Raw genomic sequence first — 10,564 nt, 5'->3', positions numbered from 1 at the left:
GGACTGCTTACCCGCTTTGTGCTAAACGCATCCTTAAACGCTTTGCTGAGCCAGGGCTTAAAACCCGAGGTAGGGCTCCAGCACGGGGGCCCTACCTGTTTTTTTTTTGACTGAAACGGGTTTGAATCAGACCAAGCGAGGAGGGTCTCCAATGGGGGGAACATGACGAGCGACATCGGGAGCCGCCCCCGGGCCGCCGCTCGGCCCGCCGGCAGGGCTGGCCCGGGCGGGGAAGGCGTTGCCATGGCACCCCGCTCCCTCGGGGGGGGGGGGGCGGTCGCCGTGACGCGCCGCCGCCCCCGGAAGTGCTGCCCACTTCCGGGTCAGCGCGGTGGGCGCCGGGAGGCGGCGGCATGGCGGCGGGGGAGCTGTTCTGGCGGCTGGGCGCCGGCGCCCGCTTCGACGTGCGGCGCTTCGGGCGGGACGCGCGGCGCTTCGGGGTGCGGCGCCGCCGGCGGAGGCCGGGCCGGTTCCCCGTCCCGTGTCCCTCGGCGCTGCGGCCGGCCCGGCGGCGGCGGCGGTGCGGGGAGGCGCCGGTGTCTCACCGTTCCCCCTCGCCCCTAGGTGGTGAAGGGCGGCGGCGGCGGCTCCTCACCGGGGAGCCTCGACTTCTTCGGGCGCGAGGAGGGAGCGGCGCCGGGGCCCGGCGAGGCGGCGGAGCCGCGGGACGGGGCTGCAGCCGGGGGCCCCGGCGGGGAGAGCGGCGCGGGGACCGGGAGGAAGCGAAAAAGAGCGGCGGAGAGCGGCGGCGGGAAGAGGAAAAAGAAGAAAACGCGAGGTAGCTGTGTGTACGCACGTGTGCCCCGGAGAGGGGCCCCGATTGAGTTCACGCCTATTTACTTTATTCGTTTAACGAAAATCTGCCACGACTGTAGGTCCTCTTACTGGAAAGGAGGTTTCTGGGTTCTTTGGCTGGTCAGTGTCAAAGCCCACAAAATAATTGAGCCAACGTGCTGTGTGAAGGCATGGAGGTGTCATCGCCGTCCTGCTGGAGTCCTTGCTAACCTCAGTGGGCAGGAGAGAAATAAGGTTGTGAGGTGTTCTTTTCTTACCACCTAGTTTTGGGGCTGGATTTTACTCATGGGAAATTTCTTGAAACTTCTAGAAGCTGTGTCTGTGCCGGAGTTGTCAGAAAGTAATGGAATAATGTGGATGTCCTCTCTGGAAGCAAAATTCAAAGATGCAAGAGACAAAAAACCTACTGCTGAAAAACTTGAGCGCTTGAGAAAGGAAAAGGTGGGATTACAGAATATTAATGTAGCAACAGATTATTTGATTTGTCTGAGTGTTTCATCTGAAGATTGAAGTTCGTTTACAGTAATTGCTTTTGGGAGGAGCGTAACTGAGTATGGCAAAAAGAACGAGAAGCTGAATCCATTTGTTTAGTTTTTATGCTGTCAAAGAAAGAAAGAGTTTGTCTTTATGCCTTTTAGATAAACCGCTTCAGGAATCAACACAAGATTAATGTTCAAGGAACAGATCTTCCTGATCCAATTGCCACATTCGAACAGCTTCAGAGGGAATACAAAATCCACCCTAAAATCATGGAGAACATTAAAGCTGCGGGCTTCCAGGTCCCAACACCAATCCAGATGCAGGCCATTCCTGTCATGCTTCATGTACGTTTTCTGGTGTCGCATTTCACTGTTCTGATGGCAAAACTTGGATAGAGGTCTCTTTTTAGGGTCACAGCAGTAGTTAGTTATACAGCTTTAAATTTGTATCAATCCATCAGAATTACAAGATTAGCTATTACAAGAATCTTGATTTGTGCTTTTACTAGTGTCTTCTGTTTGTGTAGTTTGTGGCATTAATATTTGCGTGAGTGTTTTTTTTATTTAGTAAAATATAGTGCTCTTGTGTTTTTTCTCACAGGGTCGAGAACTTCTAGCTTCAGCTCCCACTGGGTCTGGAAAAACACTGGCATTTTGTATTCCTCTCTTAACACATCTGAAACAACCTCAGAACAAAGGATTCAGAGCTCTGATCATATCTCCTACCCGAGAACTTGCTAGCCAGGTGTGTGGGGGGGAAGGGGTTGTTGTCATATTTATGTATTGTCCTTTGAAGTTCTCACTCTTACTCTGATTCAGAAAAAGGACAGCTTAATGGGTATTTTTTTTCTTGCTTCTCAAATATCAGGAAAAAGTAAATTTGAATGTTTCTTTTAAGTCTTTGTGAAATGGCTACATATCTAGTATCTGATAGATGATTAGATTAGGGAGTCAAGTTTCTTTGTTCATGTTTTAAAGCTGCGCAAGTATTCTTAGTATCTACCATCATATTTGGGATTGTTACAAGAGCTTTATCTGTTTACTTGAGATTTTATGTTTGGGACAGTAACTTTGTCTTGAATCTTTGTTGTTAAACTGAAATAAAATATACTACTTTGAGCAGAGTTCCATTTTTATACAAATGGGAGAGAAAGTATAAGAGCATATATTGTTAGAGCCAAAATATGGCATTCAAACCCATGAAAACTTTCAAGTGAAGAATGTATGTTTAAAAAGCTAAGTTCTACAGTGCTAGGAAAACTAGTCAGCTTTCTCTAACACACTGAATTCTGGGTGAGGTTTGAAACTAAAATTTGAGGAGTGCCTGGGATTTTTCTGATTACAGCAGCTACTCAGCTTGGCAATGAGTAAAAATTTTAATCTGTGTTGCTGCTATTTTTCAGACACATCGAGAGCTGGTAAAATTGGCTGAGGGAACTGGCTTCAGAATACATATGATCCACAAAGCAGCTGAAGCAGCTAAGAAGTTTGGGCCCAAATCATCTAAGAAATTTGGTAATTGTTTTAACTACTGAAGTGCTTCAGAACATTTCTCATATGACACTGCTAACTCTTCTCTTCTGGCATGTGTGGCTTTAAAGAGATCATTTAATACTGCTCAAGTCATGCAATCCATTGCTCCACACTAAAAGTAGCACCTTGCATGGAAGGAGTGGGAAATGAACTCTGAAATGACAGTGGATCTTCTTAAATTGTATGCTTAAAAAAGGTGAATATCAGAGAAGGTAGGGTGCAAGAGAAGAATGGAGGGGGATTGATTTTTATATCCAAATCACTTCTGATGGATTTTTAAGAACAATTTACTTGAAGTCCTCTAGTTCTAGAGAAATCCACAGCCTTTTGCAATGTCTTCTGCTTAATTATTCTTACCCAAAATAGACTGCAACAATGAAGTGCCTTGCCCTTTGGCATGTCAATAAACATCTGGCAGATTGGATTGGAACCCGTATTTCTTAAGGCTTTAAGCCTATTTCATTTTGTTTTGTTTATTTTTAATGTTTTGCTTTTTTTTTCTTGCAGATGTACTGGTTACTACTCCAAACAGACTCATTTATTTGCTGAAGCAAGATCCTCCAGCAATAGACTTGTCCAGGTACCAAGAGTCTTTATCCAGTCTGGCTTTGCTATTGACTTCTTTCTTAACTCTTGTCACTGAAAAACAAATGCGTGCATAGTCCTTTGATCTGTGATGGTCTGTCAGAACATTTATCTTCTCCACAAGCAACTCCTGCTGAAAGGAAAACCTCTCTGTTCCTAGTGTTGAGTGGCTGGTGGTTGATGAGTCAGACAAACTATTTGAAGATGGGAAAACAGGCTTCCGAGACCAGCTGGCCTCCATATTCCTGGCATGCACGTCCCACGTGGTGAGAAGAGCCTTGTTCAGTGCAACCTTTGCACATGATGTAGAGGAGTGGTGTAAACTCAACCTTGACAGTGTCGTTCTGGTGTCCGTTGGAGCAAGGTATGTGTGCAGTTGCACTCGCGTGGTTTTCCCATTCCTAATCGGATCATTTGCTTTCTTTGCATCACCCTTCCACTTGGTTGTATATCTGTGTTATTAATTGTAGTATTCAAGAAATTGTCTCAAGAAAGACTTGTGTACCCATATAGATCTTTTTTAGATATTGGAGAAAGTATTGTTTTTATTTGCCCATTACTTTCATCAAATAAACATTAACCTTAGCGTGTATTGGTGAAATAATTTTGTCTTGTAGTGTTTCTCTTTCACCAGTTAATATTTTGTATGTAGAAGACAATAACAGTGGTGTGTTTCTGTTGGATTTCTGGTTTCAGAAACTCTGCAGCAGAGACAGTAGAGCAAGAGCTTTTGTTTGTTGGATCTGAGACAGGAAAACTAATGGCAATGAGAGAGCTTGTTAAAAAGGTATTTTGGAGTGATTGAGCACATCCTGCTTGCTTCCTAGCTGGGCCATATGTTCTGTCAGAGACACAGAATTTCGTAGGTCATAGACTTCTCTGTGACTGATTTTAAACCATTGTACAAATCTGCTGCACAAGAGGAGGAGTAAGTACTCCCCCTGTGAAAACTGAGAGGATTCCCCATTCTTGGTTACGTGTTTGATCGTTAGTGAGAACCAGTGTGTATTAACAGTCTGTTTAATGTTACTTGGCAGTATGAGTGGGTTCTTCGTATAGATTTAAAAAAAAAAAAATCTGTTCGCTTCTGTGTATTAAAATGCAGCACGATGCTCAAGTTAGGAACCATTCCATTAAAGGCAGTTGACTTGAACTTGCTTAGTTCTGACTCCCTCCTCTGAAACGTAAAATACTGGGGCTGGCTAAGTCCGTAGAAGCACAGTATCTGCAACCAATAAATGCAGGAAAAGGACTTGAGCCTCAGTCAAGCTTATTCTTTTGCAGGGTTTTGCTCCTCCAGTCCTTGTTTTTGTACAGTCTATTGAGAGGGCTAAAGAGCTCTTCCATGAACTTATTTATGAAGGCATCAACGTGGAGGTCATCCATGCAGATAAAACTCAGCAACAGGTAGGAGGATGTAATTTCTTTTCCAGAAACACTTTAGGAAGGCATTATACTTCCAGAAACAAGAGCGTTGGAATGTGATTTCAGATAAGTTTCACAAACAGTTAAATTACTGTAGGCTTTGGTTTGGAGGTTGCAGTTTATTGGTTAATATCATGACAACTTTTGGTACACAAATTGACGTCTATTCTCAAATTGCTGTTCCCAAGTACACGTCTCCTCTTTTCTTAGAGAGATAACGTAGTACACAGTTTCAGAGCTGGGAAGATCTGGGTGCTCATCTGCACAGCCTTACTAGCTCGAGGAATTGACTTCAAAGGAGTGAACATGGTCATTAATTATGACTTGCCAACGAGTGCAGTGGAATACATCCACAGGATAGGTGAGTGATTGTTCACAGAGCGTGTCATTTTTTCCACAGTTTCTAGGTCTCTAATGGAGATGCTCCTGTGCATCAGCAAAGATGCTGAAATAAAGACTCCTCTATTGCTACAGCACTAACTTCTACGCAGCCTAAGCTAGCTTATATCTTATGGCTTACCTTTCAGTAAAACTGACTTAGTTTTTGTCAGGCTTCTATGATCCTCAAGTCTTTAGACCCTTCAGACATACTCGTGCTTTCATGCAGCAGGAACAATCTCTGGTGATCAGCTGCTTGGTAGTACGTGTAGTCTACTAACAGACATCAGGAGGCTGGGGCTGTGAAGAACAACAGAATTAAATGCAGATACTTAAAGTAAAATCCTTACTCTTTGTAAAATTTGCATTTGACAGGTCGAACTGGAAGAGCAGGACACACAGGAAAAGCAGTCACTTTCTTTACAGAAGATGACAAACCTTTATTACGAAGGTAAATTGGAAACTTGGATGTAGCAAAAATACTGTTTTCTGTAGTGCACTGCTAAATCATATGGTTCTGTCTGGTACCACACACCTTGTAACCACAGTATTTCCATGCTCTGGAATCACCCCTGTGCTATAAAAAGCTCTTAAAAGTATGGATGGAGAAGTGCGTATCAATTATCATGGAACTGCAAGGTGATATCGGAGTGTGGGGAAGACTAAGAATGCTTCAGTTTAAAGTTTATTTTTGAAGCCGCTCACTAATGCAGCCAGAGATAAATTGGCATCCTTTCACTTGCTTCAGTCTTGTTACCAGTAATGGCAACATAATGGCCTACTCGGTGACATCTTCCAGGGAAACCCTTGTTTATTCTGACTTTAACCCAGTTAAAGGGCAGGTCCGAGAGCCTACGTAACAGGCTTTGTTCTTGTTCTGGTTGTTCTAAGTCATTTGCCATGTAGAAAGTATGACTACTTCACGCTGTGATTGAGTGGTTGGTTTTTTCCCCTTTTTTGCAGGTGTTTGTTAATATACAAAATCAACAGTTGTAATCTAGTCCTTTAATCTGCTTATTCCTGAAAAGCCTTGATAGTACTTTCCTGTTTGGTTTATTACTTTTTCTTCACCTGCATGAAGTCTGTACTCATCTAGAGTTTCAACCTGTTCTAAGCTAGCCAAATGGAGTTATTAGTTTGAGTTATGCCTTTTGTCTTTGTTTTTTTTCTCCATTTACTTCAAACTTGCTTGACTTGTTTTTGTGTTGTCATTTCTTGCTTAACCAAAAAAAAAAAAAAAAACAGCCAATTATTAGGAATCATTGTTGCTTATCTTTCTGTTCAAGCATGCACTGTCAGAGTTGATCTTTTCTCTCCCCTCTCCTTTCCAGTATAGCCAGTGTTATTCAGCGAGCTGGCTGTCCTGTGCCAGACTACATAAAACACTTTCCCAAACTGCAAAGGTATGTTTGTTTAGATAGTTTACCAGTTCATTTTCCATTTTAAAAGCCTGCATGGCTGATGCAGAATATAAGGGTTGCAAAAGATCCGCTAGTTGCAGTTATGTGCAAAAGAAATTTTAGACAGTGTGGTGGTGGGTTTTTTTACTCACATAAAAATGGAAATGAAAAACTCTCAATTAGAGAAAAACAGTTGACCCCAGGGAAAAGAAAGCCATTTACTCTTTCAAGTTAGCTTGGACGAATGGGGTGTGAGAGTGTTTCTGTATAGACAGATATATCAATAAGTATATTTGTAATTAGTGCTTCTGTTCACACTTTTTCATATAGGACTTATACACAGGTTTCTATTTTTAGACGCTATTAAATCTTTTAAACCTAATATTAAAATAAAAATGGTTGTTGTTATTCTTAATGCCTTGTGTATATAATGTGGCTGAACTGATCTTGGAATAAACGATAACAAAAAGCTTTAGTGAGTGTTAGTGACTTACAGGTCCGAATATATTTTTTCAGTATCTGCTGTCTATATCAGATGTTAATTTTTGCCCTTTATAGCTATTTAATCCTTCTTCACTAAATGTCGTTCTCAGCAAGCAAAAGAAGAAATTTGTTAAGAAACCACTGGCAAGAGAAGCCATTTGTACAACCCCTCAGTGCTTCTTAAAAAAGGCCAAAAGAAAAAAGTAAGTGGGTTTGTCCCAGGAGGAGGTAAGAGATCCCCTTTATCTAGAAGAGGCCCAGCACGCTTCCCCCAGCTATCCTACTAATAGTAACTGGTATCTTATTTGGACAGACCATCAAGTAACAATGCCAGTAATGATGGTAAAGTTTTAGTGTCAATATCTGTCTACTGGAAACTGGATTAATGTCATCAGTTCACTTTACGTGATGCCATTTATCAGATGTTAACATTTCAGCCAGCTCTGCAACAAGCTCAGTTGAAACCACTGGCCTTAAAGTGAGACTTTAGATAGTCTATCATTTGACAGAACTTACCTGCTCCTCTTTTGGCAAAGGGCTTGCTTTGTTTTTAGCACATGGACTACTAATACAAGAAACAAATCTTAGGATATAATGACTAGAGTTTGCTTCTGTTTGGGAACTGTGGTGCCTGGAAGGAAGATTTTATTCAGGATGATGTGCCTTGGAGCAGGACTGCTTACCTGAAGATGACTGCTGGATAGGGTTTTGATACAAAATGAAAAGTGTTAGGGGTAAGAATAAAACTGTTTGGCACATGGCAGTTTGGTATAGTACACAGTAATCAAAGCAAACAAAACGCCCATGACCCGATTTTTCAGAGTGTTGCTACCAAAGGGTTTAACTGCATTAATATGATGTAAAATGACTGTTTGGGTAACTGACGTGTGTACTTCATCTTTTTGATGTATAATGTTTGGTTGTTTTAGTTTCCAATATGTTTCTTATAGGAAAACTACAAAAGAAAACAAAGGAAAAAAAGAAAATTAAAGTTAAAAGTGACACTAAATTACAGACTGTTTCAAAAAACTGAATGATGACAAACTACTCATGAGTTGGGGCTGACACTGATATCCGTACTGAAGAACAGAAGATCAAAGAAGGCCGCTAAGGAGAAGAGAGAGAAACGTTATTGTTGATGGCCGATGTTTCTTATTTTTCCTTCTGGGTGAGGATGGATGTTTACATGCAGGAAAGTCTCTACTGGAAGAATAGTAGAGGATTCCTGATTGCTTCTTATAGAAGACAAAAGCTGTGTTCTTGCAGTAAATGCCTTAAGCTTCTTAACAATGTTTCAAAAATAGCATTTCTCTATTCTACTATCATGCAGTTTTGTATTACACCTTGGAAATACTGTCTGTTCTATCTTGAGATCATCCCTAATGCCTTTGTTGGACTTTCACAAGATACAGTGGCAGAGAATGCACAAAGTTTACTGTTAGTCTTGGTAAATACAGCTGTTGAATACTTCCTTGGACACCTAGGATGCAAAAATCTTCTTTTATGTGAATGAAGTAGTGTTGCTCCTTCTCCTCTTTTGCTTTTATATAAAATCAGTTTGAAAGAAGTAATATTTTACATGTCTGTAAACCCCAAGAATTTTACATTGTTTCATATTTTGATCTCAAGAGAGAATAAACAATGTCGTAAGAGATTCTAATACAGAGATTTATGTCTCTTTATACAGCCTTGACGGAACAAGTCTGTAAGCGTTATTCTTTATCCTGTTGCGTAGAAGGGCCACGGTCTGCACGTTTTCCACCTCCTCCTCTGCTATATGTATTCTCAGTCTACTGTTGTCATGTCAGAATTCCAGTAATGCAAAAGCGGCTTCTCCTTTGCAACAATAATCCTCTTATAAGCAAGCGTTCCTGTTACAGGACTGTTGTCTTGCAGTGCATGCACACTGACTGACCTCTGGTTTTGTCTTCTTTAATCCGTTTTGGAAATGGATCCCAGACCTGTTGAAATCATTTACCACGCAGTACTGTTAATTTTTCTTTCCTACTGAATACTGTGACGTTTTGTAAAAAAAACTTGGCGGGGGGAGCAGGAAGAAAGAAACTGGTATAAAACTTCTGCCTCCCATGTAGTCTATTCCCAAGTTACACTGATGCTATGCTGTCTTTGTTTTGTTTGCAGAATTACACCTTACGTTAGGATTATACAGGAACCAATGTCTTCCTTTTAACATCTGTAAATGAATTTGCCTGTATATTTTATTAAGAATGCACTCATATATTCTGTGAGGTATCAAGGTGCCTGCTGCAAGACATTGATGGCAGATAAAAGATGGGGATATATTTAATAACTTGAGTATGAAATTACCAACATTCACATTTAAAGGCACTGCTAATTCATAGAATATATATGCTTATTCCAGTAGTGGTAGCAGCAGAGGAAACAGCTTTTGACCATGAGCATCTTAGTTGTGCACAGCATGGTGCAATTTTCTTTCTGCAGAAAGAAGGTGCCATATTTCTCTTTTGAAGGAATTAAGTTACAAAATGAGACAGCTTAACACTTCATCTGGCTTTTTCTAAGTCTGGGTCAGATTTTAATATGGTTTTTGAAACTCTTTCATAGGCTACTGCAGTGGTATCTCTCAGGCTTTACTCCTGGGTAAAATAATGAAAAATTGTCATACTGAATCCTACACCTTTGCACCTGCCTGAGGGCAAAGCTGATCTCCAGCACTTCCATGCTTTCTAATATATTTTAGCAAGCTCTGGCTGATCTTGTTAAGAGATAAGAGCTGCTTCTGTGCAACTGTATGATTAACTAGTAAATCATACTGCACCAAATCACAAGGAGTGCTTTTAGTCTACAATACTTCTGAGGTTTTTGGCTGACAGTTATAACATAGTAACATTGAAGTAATACTTCAAATGACCTGAACATGACCAGCTGTTACAAACCTGTGTTTGACCCAATTAGGCAGAACAATTGCTGCCCTTGCAGGGGGTATTGCAATGGCAATAGGGGAAGAAGACGCAGCTGCAGCTGGGATTTCATTGCCAACCCTGGGATTTGGGTGCTCCATGTCCTCTTGGTATTCGAGGGGAAGGGTGGTGGGTTTTTTTCAGTTTTCACAGGCAAGCGTTAGTGGTTTCCTTCCCCCTTCCTCTCTGCAGCGAGTAGCTGCTGCTGGCGCTGCTCCTGCCAGCAGCGCAGATGGCAGGAGGAGCAGCCTGGGAGGCTGTCGGGGGAGCTGGAATGCTCTTACTGCTGTTTCCTATAACGAACACGTTACCTCGGGCAGCCGAGTTGTGGCTTCTGCTTTTCCTCCCGTGCAGCGCTGCCCGACGCCGCGCGTGGGCGAAGCGGCTGGGACGGCCTGAGCGCGGCCTCCCTTCCCGGGCTGCCAGCTGAAGCGCAGAAAGCCTGCAGAGACACTGCCGGCCTTTGCCGTGTTACTCGCAGTGGGAATCGCTTATTAGACCATACAATCAACCAACGTATTGGTTAAAGGTCATGTTTTAACTA

At 42.2% G+C, this 10,564-nt stretch overlaps 1 protein-coding gene across 1 annotated transcript; it reads left to right on the top strand.

Moving 5' to 3' along the window:
* Window positions 1-339: 339 nt before the first annotated feature.
* On the top strand, window positions 340-8,738 carry DDX52 (DExD-box helicase 52). The gene is made up of 15 exons (XM_068910062.1): window positions 340-440; window positions 565-778; window positions 1,106-1,236; window positions 1,434-1,619; window positions 1,876-2,019; window positions 2,678-2,789; window positions 3,315-3,387; window positions 3,553-3,756; window positions 4,089-4,179; window positions 4,677-4,799; window positions 5,028-5,178; window positions 5,571-5,646; window positions 6,527-6,598; window positions 7,189-7,281; window positions 8,029-8,738. The coding sequence occupies exons 1-15, from the start codon at window positions 354-356 to the stop codon at window positions 8,066-8,068; spliced, it is 1,797 nt and encodes a 598-aa protein (XP_068766163.1). The 5' UTR covers window positions 340-353; the 3' UTR covers window positions 8,069-8,738.
* The last annotated feature ends 1,826 nt before the right edge of the window (window positions 8,739-10,564 follow it).

Source organism: Struthio camelus, chromosome 16 (genome assembly GCF_040807025.1).
Source record: "Struthio camelus isolate bStrCam1 chromosome 16, bStrCam1.hap1, whole genome shotgun sequence".
NCBI lineage: Eukaryota > Metazoa > Chordata > Aves > Struthioniformes > Struthionidae > Struthio > Struthio camelus.
Note: the sequence above shows the minus strand (reverse complement) of the source record. Positions and strands in the feature narration are given on the sequence as shown.

What these genes read in the sequence shown, in the direction of transcription:
- DDX52 (XM_068910062.1), top strand. Translation starts at nt 354, where the DNA reads ATGGCGGCGGGGGAGCTGTTCTGGCGGCTGGGCGCCGGCGCCCGCTTC. An exon ending in AGCGCTTGAGAAAGGAAAAG is followed by an intron (nt 1,237 to 1,433) that starts GTGGGATTACAG and finishes TATGCCTTTTAG; the next exon opens with ATAAACCGCTTCAGGAATCA. An exon ending in CAAATCATCTAAGAAATTTG is followed by an intron (nt 2,790 to 3,314) that starts GTAATTGTTTTA and finishes TTTTTCTTGCAG; the next exon opens with ATGTACTGGTTACTACTCCA.